Consider the following 21,853-nt stretch of genomic DNA (forward strand, 5'->3'; position numbering starts at 1 on the left):
AGGCTTCAAACATAAAGATATGAAATTGACATTTTTTGTGAAGAGTCAACAACAAGTGGGACACAATCGTGAAGTGGAACGAAATTTGTTGGATATTTTAAACTTTTTTTAGAAATAAAAAACTGAAAAGTGGGGCGTGCAATATTATTCGGCCCCTTTACTTTCAGTGCAGCAAACTCACTCCAGAAGTTCAGTGAGGATCTCTGAATGATCCAATGTTGACCTAAATGACTGATGATGATAAATAGAATCCACCTGTGTGTAATCAAGTCTCCGTATAAATGCACCTGCTCTGTGATAGTCTCAGAGTTCTGTTTAAAGCGCAGAGAGCATCATGAAGACCAAGGAACACACCAGGCAGGTCCGAGATACTGTTGTGGAGAGGTTTAAAGCCGGATTTGGATAGAAAAAGATTTCCCAAGCTTTAAACATCTCAAGGAGCACTGTGCAAGCGATCATATTGAAATGGAAGGAGCATCAGACCACTGCAAATCTACCAAGACCCGGCCGTCCCTCTAAACTTTCAGCTCAAACAAGGAGAAGACTGATCATAGATGCAGCCAAGAGGCCCATGATCACTCTGGATGAACTGCAGAGATCTACAGCTGAGGTGGGAGACTTTGTCCATAGGACAACGATCAGTGGTACACTGCACAAATCTGGGCTTTATGGAAGAGTGGCAAGAAAAAGCCATTTCTCAAAGATATCCATAAAAAGTCTCATTTAATGTTTGCCACAAGCCACCTGGGAGACACACCAAACATGTGGAAGAAGGTGCTCTGGTCAGATGAAACCAAAATCGAACTTATGTTTGGCGTAAAAGCAATACAGCTCATCACCCTGAACACACCATCCCCACTGTCAAACATGGTGGTGGCAGCATCATGGTTTGGGCCTGCTTTTCTTCAGCAGGGACAGGGAAGATGGTTAATATTGATGGGAAGATGGATGGAGCCAAATACAGGACCATTCTGGAACAAAACCTGTTGGAGTCTGCAAAAGACCTGAGACTGGGACGGAGATTTATCTTCCAACAAGACAATGATCCAAAACATAAAGCAACATCTACAATGGAATGGTTCACAAATAAACGTATCCAGGTGTTAGAATGGCCAAGTCAAAGTCCAGACCTGAATCCAATCGAGAATCTGTGGAAAGAGCTGAAAACTGCTGTTCACAAACGCTCTCCATCCAACTTCACTGAGCTCGAGCTGTTTTGCAAGGAAGAATGGGCAAAAATTTCAGTCTCTCGATGTGCAAGACTGACAGAGACGTACCCCAAGCCACTTGCAGCTGTAATCACAGCAAAAGGTGGCGCTACAAAGTATTAAAGCAAGGGGGCTGAATAATATTGCACGCCCCACTTTTCAGTTTTTTATTTCTAAAAAAAGTTTAAAATATCCAACAAATTTCGTTCCACTTCACGATTGTGTCCCACTTGTTGTTGACTCTTCACAAAAAATGTCAATTTCATATCTTTATGTTTGAAGCCTGAAATGTGGCAAAAGGTTGAAAAGTTCAAGGGGGCTGAATACTTTTGCAACCCACTGTAACGTATACTTTTAAAATGCCATCCCTCACGACTGTGTTATTTTTTGCAGACAGCTTTAGAAGCCAGCTAACTTGGCTTCTTTGATGGTATTATTATCACTGTCAGTGCATAAGCTGGTTTGATGAAATAGCATCAGGGTTATATAGCTGCCAATGACAGTTTTTACAGATCTATATCCTTACAGGTCTGTGTACAATATGTGTTTGTCGTGCATATTATTAGGCCTGTGTGTGTGTGTAGAGTCTATGTGACCAGAATGTATAGTTTATAGTGTATACTACATAAACTTCAGAAGCTTTAGATGCAAACTAACTGGCTTCTTTGACGATATTATTATCATGGCTTGTCTGTGCCAGAGTATAAGCTTATTTGATGAAAGACCATCAGTTTTACATAGCTGGCAGTGACAGTTTTACAGGTCTATTATTGAGAAAACAGGTCTATGTACAATATGTGTTTGAGGTTCAGAGATAATTAGGCCTGTCTGTGTAGAGTATATGCAACTAGAATGTATAGTTTATAGTATACTGCATTCTACAGATTATATACTAGACTAAGTGTTACCAATCGTATCCTCAAAAGATGTGTGGACAGTGTGGCTGCAGGTTTTTATTCCAACCAAGCAGGAGCACACCTCAAATCAACTGTTTAAATGCTGAGACTCACTGATTAAACGAGTGTAATCATGTGCTCTTCTGCTTGATTGGGAATGAAAACCTGAAGCCACACCAGCCAGTTGTGGAAAATGAGAATATTAATAGTGCATTGTAAAATGCAAGAGAGAGTATGCTGAACAGATAACAGTCTAGTTATGTGACATATTCCTTTTTTGGATAGTTATCCTTTCATGTTTATCTGTGACTGCATGTTTGTGAACCAGTATGTGAGTGTCTACAAATGGCTATCTATATGTGTGCATGTCTGTTTTAGGAATGGTGTATTATTAGACTGCATGCCTGATTGTGGATGGTATTTATAGTACATGTATTACTCGGTGATCTGTGTAGGCTTTGCTCTGAGCTATCTGGTCAGGAGGCTACACGTGTGTCCCAGCATTTTCCATCACCAATGCCCAATGCTAAATGCAGGAGCCATTAAGGGCATCAGGCCATAAGCTGGTATTCATATTCCACAATCATAAATATAACTCATTCATAATGTCTATAGAACATGAAATCATTGTTGTGCCGGACCAAAGTGTATGTGTGCGCTATTGTATATTTCTGTGTTTGAATATGCTATGTTTACTGTTAACTTGGAAATTATTAAAAATCAATCTAGGGACAAACTCTACTAATTAATGTATATATAAATGTTATGATGTGGCTTGTGTATGTGCCCTAAAATAAATAAGTGTAGTGTGCAACACCACTGCCTCCCACTCTGAAGACCAGACTGGGGTACGATCCCCCACCTTGGCAAGCACCCTACACTATACTGATAAGAATCCTCTGGCAAGACCTCTAATACTACCTTCACCTACCTGTGTAAAAACATAATCAAACTGTAAGTCACTCTGGATAAGAGTGTCCACCAAACGCTGTAAACATAAACTGAAAATTCCAGGAAACAACTGAAACCAATATTCAAGACACAATTGAGATGAAAACAAAAAAGCTGACAATAAATTGAAAACATTTACATAAAATAAACTTTCTAAAATGATTACCACATGTAGGGAATAGTATGTGCCATTTTGTAGTTGTACTTTGCTTCTTGGCACTTTCCCCCCAAATTTTGTCATATCCAATGCCACGTGCAAGCTAGGTCTCTCCCAATTACACAGTACTGTCAGTGCTAAGAAGACAGAGGCTAGCACATGGTTTCTGCAACTAATGTGAAGCCATCTTAACAAACTCCAGCTAACGCAACAGCTCAACGAATTTGGAGGAGAACACTACCAATTTTGTTGATGTACCACTGCAGTAATCTGACCAGAGGTCAGCATTCACGTTCTGTTACATCAGCATGATGGGGTGAAAGGGAAGGCCATCTGACCCACCCAGAAAGACAGGGCCAGTTGTGCTCTCCTGGACTCTCATAGGCAGAAACTTGGGCAATGCATCCTCTCTTGATACTTCACATGAACAGTGATTACAAACTGCCCTCATACACAGTCACTCAAAGAAACCATGAAATAGTTCCACACAGCCAACATTTTCACTGTTGTTCTGCTGCTGCTCAAACTGTTTAAACATATCTGTGCTGACCACAGCAGGAAATCATTTCTGAAGTCTTCAGACTTTTTTTCTCTTCTAAAAATACTACAGCTGAAAAAATGTTCTCATCAAAATATCAGTGCATCCTTATAATAAATAAATTAAATTAAATTTTATGTTAGAGTTTATGTGCTTCAATCTCGGTGTGTTTGTCGTGTAGGAAGTGGCAGCTGATAGTCTGCATGCTCTGAGTGCATGTTTCTCTCCCACTGTCACCCTAGCTCTCCCGCCCTCTTTCTCTCTGACCCTCTTAGCTCCTCTCCTCTGTCTGTAAGTCAATCATCACCTTCATATTTGTATCATGTTAATCCAGTCTTACTGCTCATGCCTTCACCCTCACGTGGGTAAACCATTCTACATTAAACACATACAGTATTTACTTTCACCCACAATCATCACACCACACGAGCCACACAAACAAAAACATGAATAATGTACAGCAGATGGAGAATACAACATATGTGTGTAGAGATTCCTGAATGGCTCTTCACTTGGATGTATGATTTTAAGAAGAGCATTTATTTGGTATAGAATCTATACATTATGTGAAGAAATTTATTTTTAAAGGCCAATATCCAAAAAAAATAGTTACAATTAAATTTTTACAATACCTTCAAACCTTTATCTACAAGAATCTGATTTTGTTACTTTGCCTTAAAGACATATACAAGCAAGGTCCATAAAGACATGGATGAATGAGTTTGGTGTGGAAGAACTTGACTGACCTCAACCCGACAGAACACCTTTGGGATAATTAAGAGTGGAGACTGCGATCCAGGCCTTCTCATCCAACATCAGTGTCTGACCTCACAAATACACTTCTGGAATGGTCAAAAATTCCTATAAACACACTCCTAACCCTTAGCCTCCCAGAAGAGTTGGAGCTGTTATAGCTGCAAAGGGTGGACCAACATCATATTAAACCCTATGGATTAAGAATGTGATGTCACTCAAGTTCATTTGCATGTGAAGGCAGATGAGCAAATACTTAAACAAATATTTTAGATATATAATACATTTACACACATCATAAGATCATAAGATCTTTTTCCAATCTTTTTTGGAATCTTTAATTTTAAGACTGTACACTTGGTTTATTAGTACACATAATACAAACAGTATTTAATAATGTACATATTACATCACAGTACACCCACACACATACATATGCCTCCTTATAGTAGCTATAGTGTCCCAGCAGTATATTATTAACCCTTAAGACGTTTCTCCAACCATAACCCCAAGTATCAAATTCTAATTCATCCCCATTCATGAGCTCTAGGCTTGGCCTTTTGCACTGGCATCTTATTGGGTTACCAGCTGGTACTCATGCAGTCTCTGCTTCTGTGCCTGGATCATGCTGTACTGAGGACAGGATTGAATTAAGAGGAGCTGAGTGCTACCTTGGCACGGCCTGAGTCAACTCACTTTAATGCGCTTGTTAAAAGTCTGAGGTCAAGGACAGTACCCCCCTGGCCTCCCTTTGTTATGTCCACAGCGCCAGTGGTCAAGCTGTTTCATATCCAATTTATATAAGTTGTCTCACTGAGAATGCTCATTCAGGTTGTGAGACTTTGCTCTCTCCTCTGTCATGTTTCATGAGCGATTAAGTTGATGTTCAACCTTATTCCACATGGTTTGGACTGGTTCCTGGTCCCATTTCTCTCTCATACTCTCCTTAGTACTCTGCCCTTTGTCAGTGAAGACACGCTTTACTAAGAAAATTCAACGATAAAAGACTTACATGGCACATTTTCAGCTTTTTTCACTGATATCTTTGATAAACCTTTGACTAGATCAGATAAAGCTTCAACAGTGGGTGGAATCACAATCATATGTTTTATAACAGGGCTGACCCCGTCTGCACACAGATGAAGCAGATGAAAAAGCTGGCATGTAGTGATTTTCCTAGGTTATTTCAAAACAGACTGTATACTTTGACTTGGAAGAAAAATAAACTACTTGAATTCTCAATTCTATTTTAAATCTATGCTGAGTTTATGTATGGGAACATATATATCATATATAACAGTGACTCTGTGAGATATAACAGGCTAACCCCAGATATCCTGGTTCCTAATGCAGAGAGTACTACAACACTTTTGCAGACTTTCTCATCGAAAGGAATAGTGAAGGTATAGCCTGCTGGGAGAGAGAGTGAAGGTTGGGTTGGAAGGTGGGGTGTTTTATTTTTGTGGTGGAAAAGAACAGGAACAGGGAAGAGAATTTTCTGTACACTATGCAGATTACAGTTACATGCAAAAGTATGCAAAAAATTTCACAGTTGGTTGATTTTTACAGTGAAATTCAGACAGCCCTTCTAGTTTTAAAGTCTCAGAACCTAATTAGCGCATTAGGCATTAATTGACTAAATGGGCCTGGTTAGACAGATCAAGAACTGTCATCAGGAATTGTTAGTTAATGACAATTCCAGAGCATAATAAATTCTCTGACTCTTCAAACCTTGGACTCCACTAAGCAGCTGCCTGAAGGCCTGAAAATGAAGCTAAATTATGCTTACCTGAAGCCTAATTGAAGCAGGGAAAAGCTATTAAAAGACACGGTATGATAGCGGTCCCAGCTCACAATTTCCACTGTCCAAAATCTCTTTAAGAAATGGCAGGTAAGAGACAGCAGGAAATTTTAGCTGGCACAAGAGTGGTGGCGCACCATTCCACTGTGCAGTATTACTTACACAAACATGATCTACCAGGAAGGACCATCAGAAGGAAATGTTACCTGTGACATAATCACAAAGGTCAACATTAAGTATGTAAAACAACATTAAGATAACTCAGAGACATTTTGGAAACAAGTGCCGTGTACGAATCAAGTAAAAGTGGAATTCTTTGGCCTCGGTCACCAAAGTTGGGTTTGGAGAAAAGTGTGCAAGCTGTGATATCTGCCAAAAGTACTGACTTAGTAAGTTGACTAAACTTTTGTATGTACCACTTTTAGTTTCTTTTCTTTTTAATCAAATATACTGTAACTATGCGTTAGTATTTGAAGAAAAATTTAATATTTTAAAAGTTTGCTGCAGATGTTGTGTTTCTTCTTTTCACTTCAAAAACTAACAAAACACAAATTTATTACATGAGTGTATTAATTTGTATTTTATCATTTAGTCAAAAAGTCAATAAAGACATTATTTAAATATATTATAAATTAAATATAAATTTCACTGAAGCCTATTTCCCTTTTGGAGAGGCAGTTGAGGGGAATTCAGAAGAAATTCATTTATAAAAAAGAACATATTTCAGATTTTTCACTCTCATTGTATTCATCAGCACCTGCTCTTACTAACTGCAGGGATTATTATTTCTTTGACAGTCATTGTATGTGCATCTTTAGGATGTCAGATCGATTTGTTTTCAAAGCAACATAAAATAATTGTGATATATCAGCACGGTTTAACTTTTAATGATGCTGTGCTCAATACACATCTGCCAAGAACCTGGTAGAGCTGATTTATAAGTGGTTTGACTACTTGCCAGTAGCCTTGTTTGTAAGAGATTAACAACAACAAAAAAAACCACTCATGTACTCAAGCACTTTTAGACTACAAGCATTTTCACACTGATCTGAAATGGATTCTCTTACAATATCTGACAGGTTTAGGCTTGGCAGCTCTCTGCCATGTACAGTAGTAACTCCCATTTTGTTTCCCGTGGCCCATTTTTCCACTGGTGAATTCCAGCATACTGGATTAAAGAGATTAAAGTCAAGCCGGCCGCCTATGGTAAGACAACACCTAGCTAACACCATCCTCACATGTCCATATTCTCGCTCTGATTCATCAGTGGCTACTGGCATTACCAGACTTTCTTGAATCAGGACTTTTTGTGACTAGTTTAAATCATGGTTTAGAGCTGTAGCTACGGCCTTATTCTACTGTGGCCTGTAGACTCTTCATCTATACTTATCCCTATATTTTATTTTTTTCTGTAATACTCTCTTGACTACTCTTTCATGGATCTGCAATATTTCCATGAGGAGAAGTATTTTTATCTCAATCATTTCTAAACGCTGCTGTCCACCTGCTTGATAAATCTGGTTTCACCTGTCGAGTGAAACCTGTAACATTCCACAGCTTCTCTGGTGTTTACTTCCAAAGTCTATTCGCATGTTTACACCTGTTCTACAGCTCCTACATGCCTTTAAACAGCTACTGTACCACGTTCACCCCTCACTCTCCCCCCTCAACACCTCCATGTCCGATTAGAAACACAGCTGCGTCCCCCTCCTCCGCTTTTATGCTGCTTTTTCTTCCTCATCCCCTCCCCCATCCTCTTCCTCTTTCTCTTTCTCTCTACCTCCCTTTGTTTGCCTGCTGCTCTCTCAGCTGGTTGCCACCCAACGCCCTTTCTGAGTCTCTGATTGGTTCTCGTGTCGAGGGGCGGGGTCACGGCTCCGGCCGTTCCATTTTTATTTGTCGAGCGCAGCGCTGCGAGTCAGTTATCGAACGTCACAGAGCTCGGTACGCGAGCAGGCAGCGCGAGACGTTTCTACTGCTGCAAACGGTTTTTCAGGCGTTTTAACGTTTTACAATAAAAAGCCTCACTGATAAAGCTCTGAAAACGACCTTGGTGCTGTGCAAAGAAAAAAGCCTGGATTTAAACACCTTTCTCACTTGCATTTTTTTGTCTGTCGGTCTTCTTCCTGTTTTTCTTCTCTTCCCCGCAGTGCCGTGCTCGTCGCTGTACCTTTAACAAACAAGAAGTCGAGTAAAGCCAGACAGAAGGCTAGCTAGACGACGCAGATTTCCCTTTTTCTCTCTCCTTCTTCTTCCTCTCCGTTCCTCTTTCTCTTGTGCTGGATTCCCCGCGTCTCAGCGTCCACTCCGTGCCGCTCTAGCCGAGTGCGAAGCCTTAATGCCCGCGGAGGATGAGCCCAGCCATCGAGGGGATGGAGACCGAGCAGCAGCAGCAGCAGCTCTATTTGGGCAAAGGTGTATTGCTTGAGCCCTTCGTGCACCAGGTGGGGGGGCACTCATGTGTGCTCCGCTTCGGAGAGCAGACCATCTGCAAGCCGCTCATCCCCCGGGAGCACCAGTTCTACAAGAGTCTCCCCGCGGCTATGCGCAAGTTTACCCCGCAGTACCGAGGTAGGTGCCAGCGGCTAGCCGGCTAGCTCCCGGCCTCTTTCAGTTCCTTTCTCTAACATTCATTTCTAGCCCCCATCTCTCTTTATTTCTCATGTAGTGGACCGGTAAGGATATTCTTCTTTTTGGTAAAGTGAGATCCGTTGTGTATTTATTAAAGATTTACGCTAAATAGCATCGTGAACGAAGACCAGGTGCATCGTGAGCGTGTTAATGGAGCTGTCCACAAGACGGCGCCGTTTTCAATGTTGTGTGTTTGTTGCAGTTTCCCAGCTGCAGTGCTGTATTCCATCTGCGCTGTACAGTTAAATTAATTTAATTCCATTTACTTCTAACAAACATCAACAAACCCCAAAACGATTTGTTTATTAGCTAATAATATAACTCGTGTTAGATTGGAGGAAACGCGACAGATGGGTTTCCATAAGTGGAGCTGGGAAAACTCTGATGTTGTGATGTACTGGACACTGAAGGAGAAGGTAGGCCTGATTTTCAGGTTGATCACTGAGGCAGATATAATCTGTATTATTTTTGTGGTCTGTCGGAAAAGAAAGGTACGTTTCAAGAGTCGTTTCAGTCACGGCTAATAAGCTTGGACTTCGTCCTCTTAAAATGGAGCTGGATGATGTATCCCTGTCCCTACGTGGTCGTCTTGGAAGGTCATATTTGCGAGACCCTTGGATCAACAGCTGTGACCACCCTCTTTTTAGTTTTTGTTAGCAGAGGATGTGAGCAGCTCACTCTGACATGCGACTCAAGAGTCACGTACTGACAAGACAGAGTTAAAAACAGAGTAATTTGCTAATGCAAGCTGAAAATTCAGAAGTTGCTGACTAATATCCATCTGAACTCGTACATTACTGTTTTCAGTTCCTAGATTTGTTTCTCCTGTTGTTGCATATTTTTTCAGGTTCTAGAATTTTTATTCTTGGAAGGATAATGTGTGCCATAATGTTCAAGTATTTGGAAGTCTCAGATTGTGTACATCTCTTAATGCAATAATGATATGTGGAATGTCTACCTTATTGTGTCATTTAAAATCACTGTAGTTAAGAGGGCACATTTTTGATTGCACTGCTCTTTAGTCTCTCTTACATACCTACTCTCTTAGTGTTTTATCTTGTGTTTAGGTCTTTCCTCTCTCATACACACAATTCAGTATAAAGTGTAACACATGGGATGTAAACTGAAATTATTGGACTGATTAGAATGAGAATTCACCTCTCTGGATCTGGACTTTTAAAAAAAGTGTCCTCTTCTATAATTCTCCAAGTACTGCCTCCATTTCTCTTGTGATGTCCCCCCCCTTTTATGATAAACAGTAGCAACATGTTTATTAAATACAGTGGTGGGATGTCCTTTGTATAAGTGAAGTTTTTATCTGTTATGTTTGTCTCAAAATTTTGAATGTGATGTATATGAAATGCTTTTATGATGCTGTAACAGGTCCATTTGATACATACTTCCCTACTGCTATTTTTATATATGCTGATTTAAAAAAAAAATAAAAAAATAAATTTGGGTTTTTTTGTCTTAAGTCTTGTGTCCGTTCTTAGTGGTCTGCGTTTTTTACTTCTTAATGATTCCTTTGAGTTAAGAACATGTGTTTGCTTATTCAGATGCTGTGAAATCGCATCTGTACTGTAGCTCTGTTGTTCCTTTGCCCTTTCTCTCTCCCCTACCCTGGCTGTCTTTGTTCCTCTTTCTCGCCCTCTTGTTACTCTGCTTTCTGCACATATCTCTCTCCCATTCTCTATTTGTGTGGACCTGTCTGATCTCTATCAGGTTAGGCGAAGGCTGTGCTGTCGGCTCTGTAACTTTTGTAAAACGCTGGAAAGTTTTAAGAACAAAAAAAGAGTGCAGTGGGTAAGAAGTGCTGAAGATTTCCCAGACTGCCTATTTTTGAGCTGGGATCTCTGACTACATTCTACAAAAAGATGAAGTGAAATTTTTTTTTTTTTTTTTTTTTGCCTGGTTCTTGAAATTAACTTTTCCTTCCCTCTCCCCCCCTTTCTCCCTTTTCTCTCTTGCTTCTCTGTAGGGGTGGTATCAGTGAGCTTTGAGGAGGACGAGGAGGGGAATCTGTGTCTCATTGCCTATCCTCTACACAGTGAGCTGGGGGATCTGGAAAACGTGGACCCCTCAGCTGACCTGGAACCCAAGAACAAGATGAAGTGGTCCAATAAGATGCTGCTGGACAATGAAGGCTATAGCAAGGACAGAACCAGACATTCACGCAAGGACAAAGACAAAAGGTACATTGAGCGTTATACTTTATTACGTACCGAAGCACCTTTCACTGTAAATGAGCCTGTAAATTGGAACGCCTCGGTCCTAATTTACATGTGGGCACATTTTGGTGAAAAGCAAAAGCATCTGGAGGTTTCACACTAGTACCAAGGCACAGAAGTAATGTGACTCAAGACAGCCTGTACCTTTGTCCAACTGTTCTTCAGCTTATATTGTCCTGCTGACATAATAAGAGTGTGACATGCTCATTATGAGCCAGTGGCCCACAGAGCACCAAGCTGGAACAGGTACATATGCCTACATCTCCTCGAAGCTTGTCCGTTTGTCATTATCGATGGGTCAATGCTGAAGGTTATATAACGAGAGCACAGCTCAGCTCTCTGGATCTTATCTTGCCATGACCTGGGTCTCAATTGTCTCTGCTGGTTTACCTAACCCAAGCTTTTCCAACACCAGAGAGCTCTACTCCACTTGTTTCTAAAAACTAACTTGGAAAGTTATTAGTACTGAGTTGTAAAGGAGAGATGCTGTGCTCTAATAAATAATTTTAGGCTGTAGTGATATCTGTGAGAGATCAGCACTTTATTCCTAATGTAGGGAAATCACTGGTTTGAAGAACATTTAATGAATGTTCAAGACATTTGTACAAGCACTGAGTAATAGAATCCTTGGAATGCGCACATTGTTTCCTTATTTTAAGTCTGGAGTTCATTTAGCAGCATTCACAAAAAGATTGGCAGCTTTAAAAAGGTTTGCAAAACATGTCGTTGTTAGTTTTCACTAGGTTGTGGACCGTTTCACCAATGGTTGTCCTTTTAGCCACCATGACAATAATATAGAAACATGTATAACCACCTTGACTTTTTCAGTGATGGTAATGTGTGTGTCTCTCTCCCTCTCCCTCTTAACACCCCCCATGTTGCCCAGTTTAAAGCGTGAGGAGGAGCTGGAGTGGTTCCAGCAGGCTGAGGTACTCTATTACAGCCTGGAGAGAAGCAATGCAGCGGGACCTCAGTTCAAGCACAACCCCTGGAGCCTCAAGTGCCACCAGCAGCACCTGCAGAGAATGAAAGAGAACGCCAAGCACCGCAACCAGTACAGTATCCTTCAGCTGCAGCCTAGCTAAAAAGAACTCATGCTTTCAGGTTGAGATTTTGTCACTGTGGTTGCCTTGAGAGCCTTCACATTGAAAATGAAATTTAAATTCTCTTGTATGAAACAAATTCATAAGAGAAAGTCTAGAAAGTTTAGACCCTATTGTTACATGCTGATTATGGAAATGTATGATAATGCTGTAGAAGCTTGATATTGTGAATTCCGAATGATGATTCCAAATGGAACACTAACCAGTTTGCTGGCTTTCTAATTAATGTGCCAGTCCTTGGAGTCTGTTTCCCTTGACTCAGCCCCCTCTCAGAGTTTATCTTGCTGGAGAACCTAACATGGCGTCACAGAGTCCCGTGCGTTCTAGATCTGAAAATGGGTACACGGCAGCATGGGGATGACGCTTCTGAGGAGAAGAAAGCTGTGCAGATTCGCAAGTGCCAGCAGAGCACTTCGGCCAGCATTGGAGTCCGCCTCTGTGGCATGCAGGTCAGCTTACACTATTGTGGTGTGAGGGCCACTGTTTTGACAGGGAATCCATAGAGTGAGTTTTTTGTTTATTTGTGAATGTAAACTGATTTGCATAAGGTGATATTTTTTACCAGAGATCAAATTTACAAAATGTTCTTCTTAGTCACACAAGATATGTTTGGTGTCTGCAGTTTCTTTGTGTACTTGAGCTACACAGCTAATATAGTTAGTAAGGGAAGCTTCTAGCCACCATTATGTATACTTGCTTGCTTATTTGGTGCTGGATACGCAAAGGAACACTGTTTTGTTTTAAAATGGACAAGAAATAGTAGTAGTAGCTTGAATTTTGTTCATGCTTTTTAGTTACCAGTAAATCACTTGACCCTTTTTTCTCTCAAATATTATACAGGTCTATCAGTCTGCCTCAGGCCAGCTCATGTTCATGAACAAGTACCATGGCCGCAAGCTGACCCTGTCTGGTTTCAAGGAGGCCCTGTTCCAGTTCTTCCATGACGGGCGACGGCTGAGACTTGAGCTCCTGTCACCGGTCCTGCGGAGGCTACGTGAGATGCAGGCGGCTCTGGAGGCATGTGAGAGCTACCGCTTCTACTCCAGCTCCCTTCTCATCATCTATGATGGAGATCCCCCCCGCTCCCGCCGCTCCCCTGAAGAAGGCCTCTCAGATGAAGAGGACGAGGAGGAGGAGGAGGAGGAAGAGGAGGAGGAGGAGGAGGAGGAAGAAGAAGAAGAAGAAGAGGAAGGAGGTGCATTCGGGTTCCCTCGCAGTGCTGCAGGGGCTGGAGGCAGCAGCAGTGCTAGCAGCAGCAGCAGTGCCATCAGCAGTAGTGCAGGAAGCAGCAGTAACTCTGCTGTGAGTTGCCGGGGCACCAGGCTGGACATTGGGCCCGTGGTGGACGTGCGCATGATTGACTTTGCCCACACCACATGCAGACACTACAGGGAGGATAGCGTGGTCCACGAGGGCCAGGACAGTGGTTACATCTTTGGCTTACAGAACCTCATCACCATCATTTCACAGCTAGAGGACCACAGCACAGATTAAGCTTCTTGTTGGGTCTCTGTCTTTCAGTCTCGCAATGGACGCTGAGCTCTCCCAAGCACACCACAGACTGTGGGCTTGGGCCATGGGAGTTTCTACTGTCTGTCTCTTTTTGTTCTTTCTGTTCTCATTCTAGTTCTTTCAATACCTTCAGCCCTCTTGAATTGGAAATTAATGTGGCTAAGAACTTGGCAGGTCCATTTGTGTCTTTCATTGGTGTTTTTGTTACTTTTTTGTTTTTTGTGTGCACAGAGGATTAAAAAGGGTTGAAGTGGCTAACATTGAGGACATGGCAGCGGTTTGTTTACTTCACTCAAAGACTAGTAGCCTTCCTCACGTTATCCTTCTCTACTGTTAAAAGTTTCATGTCCCTGCACTTTCTTTGTGGACTTACAGAAAAAAATATACACAAAAAAAAAACTGATTCCAGTCCCAACCCCATTCCAAAAGAAGTGTCTAGAGCCACAGCTTGCACTCATATTTGCTCACTCTGGATTCAGAGCAAAAGTGGTACGAGGAAAGACTTCTGAGTGGCATTCAGAAACGATCACCCTCGCTCTTTTTCCTATTGAAAAGAGACAACTATATTCAATTAGGTAGTAGAGACATACAAAGACTCTAATAGAGCTTTATTTATTTGACATACTGTATTTCTTAAATAAACTAAAAAACAAATTAAAAACATGAATTAAGGCTGAAAGATGACATTCCATGTTAATGTTATAATAATGATATTAATAAATATTTGACATGTTCAGATACCTCTCTTAGATATCTGTGTTATCAAGAGTATGTTGGAGGTCAAATAAAACTGCTTTTTATTAAATGCTGAATTTATTATGGCTTTCTTTTCTGATGCAACATACATTCCTGCATGTCAGGAAAAGGAATTTTATTAGGGAAGCTTGATGATCGAATGTTTTAGATGATCCTAGGCTACTGTATTAAAATGGGTGAATTTCACTCCTTTTACTGCTTTACTAATCCTACAGAGGTAAACGTTGTTTCTCAGCAATGCTAATCCAGTTTGATATAGTCCCAAATTCTACCTTTTTATTGTTTTTGTATACGCATTAGCAGAAAAGTGCATGCAAAATATCAGATGTTGGCAGTGGTCCACAAATACCATATTGGTGTGTCCCTAAAGCTTATATTCTTTACAGTTCATCCCCAAAAATCTTTTTATTAATTGAAAAAGGAACTGACAATGCTAAATTACTTTTTGAGTCAGTATTGTTACATAAACAAGATTCAAAATCCTTCCGTGTGAAATTAGGAGTCAGAAACAATGTTTACTAGCTGAATTGATAGAGTTTTTTGTAGATCTGATTTCTTCTTCCTCATAAGCTTTGTGAAATCTGCATTGCCTGTGGCTTGAGTGGTGCGCCAGTGTTGTCACTGGTGCCTTCTCTGGTCTTGTGATCTCATCACGCAGTTCCAGTAGCTTGTTGCACATCAGCGGTTAACCACTCTGGCGAATTGCTTTGGCCCACATGCACTAGAGGGGGCACGCTAAGGCTGCTGCCAGAGAAGTAATGAAGGATTAAAGAATTCCGCAGTTGATTAGACTGGAAACTATTTGAGGATGGTTACCTCATTACAACTGGGATCCTGTGGTATTAAAGCAGTAGCTGTCACTGATAAAAACGGGTAATTAGCCACAATTGCTTGTGTCATTTTTCAGATTGCAATTAGGGCCAATTTCTTGTGAAGCAGTCATGGCCTAAGCTACGAGAAGCCTGCTGTCAAACCAAAACCAGAGCACCTAGTCAGTAAATCTTTTCTCAACATGGAAGGGGTCTGTATAACACAGACTATCAGATGACATTGTTTAGGTAATGAGATCTTACAACATGTTGGGTAGATTAATTAGCAGTGTTAAACGGTGAGAAAAGAGAGCATGAAGAAGAGCCTTGTGAGGTAAGAGACTGTGACCTTCAGTTATACTACCATGCTGCCGATTGTCCATGCACTCCATTCAAACATTTGGAAGCACTTCTCATAAGTTTGCTTATTAATGGCTTATATAGTGTAGTTATATGGGAACATAAGTAGATATTAAAGGATAAGTAATTTTGTAATTCTGTAGTAATTTTATTCACTGCTGTGATCACTTCAAATATAAGGATTCTTGGCATTATTTCTGATGAAAATGTCATTCTTGATGTTTATAGCTTTTTTAATTAGCATGAAATCATCTTTAGCTCTGTTTGTCATTCTGGATGTGTCCAAAAATTCACTTAATTACCACTTTATACAGAATTTGCAGAATAAAAGAAGTATAGTTATAGAGTCATTCGCCATGACATACTTTTTAGTATTGAAAACAGGGATTTTAAACTTTTGAACAATGAGACTGTTTATCCCTGAGAACACCATCACAGAGCTAAAATACGAAAACAAATGCCTGCCCACTCACTCCCTCAATATTGTAGAAATTATATTTCTTATCCTGACAGTTGCTGTTGAGAATTAATCCTCATACGAAAGCAGATGTGCTGAGTGTTTTTTAATCAGTAGCCTGATCTGAAAATTTATATTTTTAATTTTCTATTTTTAAAAGTAAGATGATAAATTTAAAAAACATGGTTAAATCACAAAGTGAGGAGTGGATGCTTTATTGTAGATCATTTGCAATAACTTTATATTATACAGTTATACAGTTTTTTTAAAGGGACCATATGGAAACCAGAATTTCCCTTGCTTTTTTTTTTTTTTTTTTAAATAAAGCAATCATAATGAGTCTTTTGTAAACATTGTTTCAAACTGTACCATTCACTCCCCACTCCATACAGTCCATATATGGAAAATAGGCTGCAAGATCAGTTTGTTTTGAATACATTGCTTCTGTGATGTCACAAACAACTTATTTACATTTATACAACAGTTAGTTCCAACCACGCAAGCTGATTGGTCGAGAAGCATTCTAACCATGCTGATATTCGCCTTAACATCAGGGCTTTTCACAAACACTGTATCACTCCGCTGAGACGCCGATGCCAAGCAACAAGTTTGACATTTGTAGGAGACTCTCAAGCCATTTGAAAGTTTTTACTTCTTACTTTGCCACAAACAGAAAATGGATACTTTTAAGATCACATTTGGCCGACAGTCGATTTGGTCAGCCTCTGAAGAGGAGACTACACTAAACTCCCAAGCTGTCATCACCACTGAGCAGCTTTTCAGTCAGCAGCTGTGACAGAAGAACAGCTAAGCAACCTGAAGAACCTGGCAGAAATGAACCCAATACCATTCACCAAACATGTAGTCTCATCTTCAGAGTTAGACCAAATCGGACTAAGCCATAAAACTGCAGCAATAAAAAAAAGCTCAGCGGTAATGACAGTTTCAGGGTTAAGTGTCAGGAGCTGGAGAACTACCTGCTATAATTTGGCGGAAGGAAATGCTAACATTAAAACATGTTTTCGCCTGGCTCGTGCCTGTGACCAAATCATAGCCGTGATGTTATTTCGGCGATAACACACTCCCTCTCGTGTTCTATTGCTTAATTATCCACCTATTTAACCTACAGCAGCCAGTCATTCACTTTGAAGTTCTAAGGAATGTTTGACCTCAGGACAGCTAATCAGAACACAGCTCCTTTGTCTGATGTCAGAAAGGCACAGTGATGACAGCCTGTTTATTTGTTAGGGATAAAAAGATGCTGGAAAATGGTCTTTAAAAAATGAATTATGACCAATTATGACAAGTGAAATATAAAAAATGCAAACCCTGTTTCCAAAAAAGTTGGGATGCTGTACAAAATGTAAATATAAACACAAAGCCTTGATGTCTTCATCATTTAGACACAAATTAAAATAGTACAAAGACAGCATGTAAATAAAATTTTATTATTATTTTTTTTAAATGCATGTCCATTTTATTTTGATCCCACAAAATGTTTCAAAAAAGTTGGAATGGGGTAACACTAGACTGGTTAAATTGCAAATGCTAGAATGCAAATGCTGGAAAACAACCTGGTGGTTAATTGGCAACAGATCAGTAATGCAATGGTATAACAAAAGGATCCCTGAAAGGCTGGGTCTTTCAGAAGTAAAGATGGGAAGGGGTTCACTACTCTGAATGACTGCGCAGGCAAACTGTGCAATAATTCAAAAATAACATTTCTCAATGTAAAATAACAAAGAACTTAGGGATTTCATCTTCTACAATATATAATATTATTAAAAGATTTTTAAAAATTCAAAGAAATCTCTGTTTGCGAGGGACAAGGCTGAAAACCAACACTGGCTGGCCAAGATCTTTGGACCCTCAGATGGCATGGCATTGAAAACAGACATGATTCTGTAGTAGAAATCACTGCATGGACCTAGGAATCACTCTGAAAGCCATTATCTGTGAATGCAGTTTGTTACTTCATCAACAAATGCAAGTTAAAACTTCACTATGCAGATAAAGAAGAAGATACCATATATAAACAGAATCTAGAAACACCACTGCGTTCTCTGGGCCCGAGCTCATTTAAGATAGACTGAGGAGAAGTGGAAAAGGGTCCTGTAGTTTGACAAATCAAAAATTTTAATTATTTTTGGAAATCTTGGACACTGCATCCTCCGGGCAAAAGACCATCCAGCTTGTTATCAGTGCACAGTTCAAATGCCAGTATTCATGATGGTATGGGGTGCATTAGTACACATGGCATGGGTGACTTGCACATCTGTGAAGAAACCATTAATGCTGAATTGCATAAACATGTTTTGGCAACATATGTTGCCATCTAGATGACGTCTTTTTCAGGGAAGGCCTTGCTTAACTCAGCAAGATAAGGCCAAACCACAATCTGCTTCTATTACAACAGCATTGCTCCGTAATAAGAGTCTGGATGTTAATCTGGCCTGTCTGCAGTCCAGACCTGTTGCTACTGAAAACATTTGGTGCATTATAGCTCAGCAATTGGTCTCCTCAGTTACCAAATTCTTACAGAGTGTTGGTAAAGGAAGAGGTGATGCAACGTGACGCAAATTGGTAAACGTGCCCTGTCCCAACTTTTTTTAAACTGTAGCTGGGATCAAATTCAAAATAGCCATATATTTTTCAAAAAAAGTCAAATTTCTCAGTTTCAATATTTGATATGTTGTCTTAATACTATTATCATTTAAATATAGGGTTTAAGTGATTTGCACATCATTGCACTCTTTTTATTTACAATAAAAAATTTAAAAAAGGATATGTGCTATTTAATTACAATGCAAATGTTTTCATTTTTAACACTGGTATGAGATTTGATTGCATTCAGCCACAAGAGCGTTAGTGAGGTCAGGCACTGATGCTGGATGATAAGATCTGGATTACAAACGGCACTCCAACTCAACCCAATTATACTGGAGCTCATTATTCATTCACTATTCATCACTCCAGAGAAACAGTTCCACTGCTCCACAGGCCAACGCTGGGACCTTTATACTTCTGTAGCTGATGCTTTGCATTGCATGTGTGGCTGTTCTAAAGCGTTCCATTCTATTGCCAATGCTTCTACAGGTTGTGTGTGCACAAGTGAATACCTGTGTCAGTAATTGATGCACCTGAAAGTCGCTAATTAGAAGAGGTGTCTATATGTTTTTGGAAACAATTGTAATTGCAAAATCTTTTTAAAGTCATTTATGTCCACTAGATTTGTTCTTACACATTTAGGCCCTTGGTAAGTACTGCATTAATCTTTTGCACACATATTAACATTGCTCAGTCCTTCTGCTTGAGAGCAGCTATAACCTCAAATAACACTTCTATCCCTTTGTATTTTCATTACTGATCCACAGTGTCCATCACGGGTGGGGCAAATAGGGGAAAGCTCTCATGCTATTGAGCAGCTGCTTCAGCAGGCTTAACCGTTCCATAGGCCACATGAGACTGCAGCTTATGTGTTTTAGGATGGGCTTAGATGAGAGTGAGTTTAAATAGTACGTGTTTGCTTTAGAGATTTAGTCTCTATGGTGCCACTGGGCTCCTTTGGCTCATCTCTCATCTGATATAACCATATTTCAGGAGGGTTAGTGGGCCTTTCTATGCCATCAGTTGTTGAGCTGATTCTGCTTGTGTTGGAGTGTATGCTTCCATGCATGCGTGTGTGTTTGTACAGCATCTTTGCTCAGTCTCAGGTTGCTGTGGAAAGTAGACCTGTTTCGTAACAGAGGAAAAAGTCTCTATGGCAACAGAGCAGAGCCATATTTTTTTTTACTCCTTTTCCTCCCCTGATGCTGTGGCTCATGTTGTCCTACATACGCTAATTAACCCCCATGCAATATGTGTAGTGCACACATCCATGTTCTGGAATAGATGGCAAATGGCACAGTCTTTGTCTTCCATTATAACCACTGGATTGTTTAAAAGTTCTACTCTATTTTGGTCCCATGTAATTCATTCATCCTGTGAGACCTACTGGCTTTGTTCCCATTGTGTCCCAGAATAGATCACAGTAGAGTTGCTCATTTACTTTTGTCTCTTTATACTTTGTGGTCCTTGAGCGCACAGCCACACCCATCCTCACACTCACACATTCATGTTTTATCCTTCTTACGTTTCCTTATGTAAGAGACAGTGCTGCATTCCAGGCATAGTAGAGAATGGGGATAAGTGCAAGTGTGTGAGTGAGCAAGAGGGTGAATAAAGTATGCACACAAAAGGACACATTAACTGAAACATGGATTTATTTCTTTAGGTTTATGGTTAAAGTAATAATATATTTATATAGTAAAAGTACAATATGTGAGGCAATTTGTGCTTTGTAGTAGCTAACACTCTAGCCACAAACTATGTTAGCCCCAAGTTAACACACTAGTCACATGCTAACTTGCTAAGATGCTGTGATGTAATAGGACGTGCTTTGATACAATGATACATTCCAACCCAGTATGATGTGCTATGATACAGTATATTATGCTGTGATACAATATTAGATGCTGTGACAAAATATGATATGCTGTGAAACAATATAATACAATCTGATACAATGCAATACATTGTGATAGAATATAAAAGAATATGATATAATGATATGCTGTGATTTAATACCATCTAGTATGGTACACTGTGATACAATACACAGTATGACACATGATAAGCTGTAATAAAGTATGACACAGTATAATACACTGTGATACAATATAATACAATCAGTATGCTGTGATACAGTTTAATACAATATAATACAATCAATATGCTGTGATACAATATAATGCAGTATGATATGCTGTGATACATACCATATGATGTGCTGTGATACAGTAGAAATTAATATGATATGCTGTGATACGATATAAATCAATAAGATATACTATGATACAATAAAAATAATATTATGTGCTATGTATTATATGATACAATACATTACAGTACACTGTGATAAAATATGATGCACTGATACAATACTATGCAACATGATTTGCTATGATACAATATAATACAATACAATATGTTGTGGTACAATTAATTATGGCACACTGTGATACAATTTGATAGAGCACACTATGTTCCATAGTGAATATTTCTATATTTCTTTCCTAATAGTTGGCTCAGAAAAGGTTGCTTATGACTACTGACCTCACGTCCTCACTGTGTTTCTGCTGTTTATGAAACAGAGAACAGCTGGAACCAAATGGTAAACAGTGTTAATCTGTTTTCAGTCTCAGCAAATATAATAATTAATGACTCTTATTGTTAATGTTTCTTGATGCAGCCTGGTTCTCTTCTCATGATTTATCCTGTTTAGCATTACAAGTACACAGTACTGAAAGAGTGTTATTGATGTCTGATACATTTGTACCAGCACAACACACTAACATGCTACTACCTTGTTGATGTCATTGCTGTGCTGATAATAGTTCATTAATATCTGCTTTGTGGTCCTGTTGTGGTCGCTTCCCATTGATGGATGGGTTAGAAGGGGCCTGATAAATTGTGCGGCAACATATAAGCTGCAATGATTGAATGCCAACAAAGTGCACCCTTGAGGGGAGGTAAAATGGCCAATAAGTATAACTACACGGTAGAGAGGTACGTTTCTAATAAACTGGCAACTCAGTGTATTCCAGCAGTAATGCACACTATACAGTTATATAAATCTGAAATGTGAAATACAG

At 39.8% G+C, this 21,853-nt stretch overlaps 1 protein-coding gene across 1 annotated transcript; it reads left to right on the top strand.

Annotated features, from left to right (window-relative positions):
- The first annotated feature begins 8,215 nt into the window (after nucleotides 1-8,215).
- ip6k2a (inositol hexakisphosphate kinase 2a) lies at nucleotides 8,216-14,590 on the top strand. The gene is made up of 5 exons (XM_017712661.2): nucleotides 8,216-8,875; nucleotides 10,914-11,127; nucleotides 12,050-12,222; nucleotides 12,540-12,715; nucleotides 13,107-14,590. The coding sequence occupies exons 1-5, from the start codon at nucleotides 8,656-8,658 to the stop codon at nucleotides 13,758-13,760; spliced, it is 1,437 nt and encodes a 478-aa protein (XP_017568150.1). The 5' UTR covers nucleotides 8,216-8,655; the 3' UTR covers nucleotides 13,761-14,590.
- The last annotated feature ends 7,263 nt before the right edge of the window (nucleotides 14,591-21,853 follow it).

The sequence above is a fragment of the Pygocentrus nattereri genome, chromosome 26, assembly GCF_015220715.1.
Source record: "Pygocentrus nattereri isolate fPygNat1 chromosome 26, fPygNat1.pri, whole genome shotgun sequence".
Taxonomy (NCBI): Eukaryota; Metazoa; Chordata; class Actinopteri; order Characiformes; family Serrasalmidae; genus Pygocentrus; species Pygocentrus nattereri.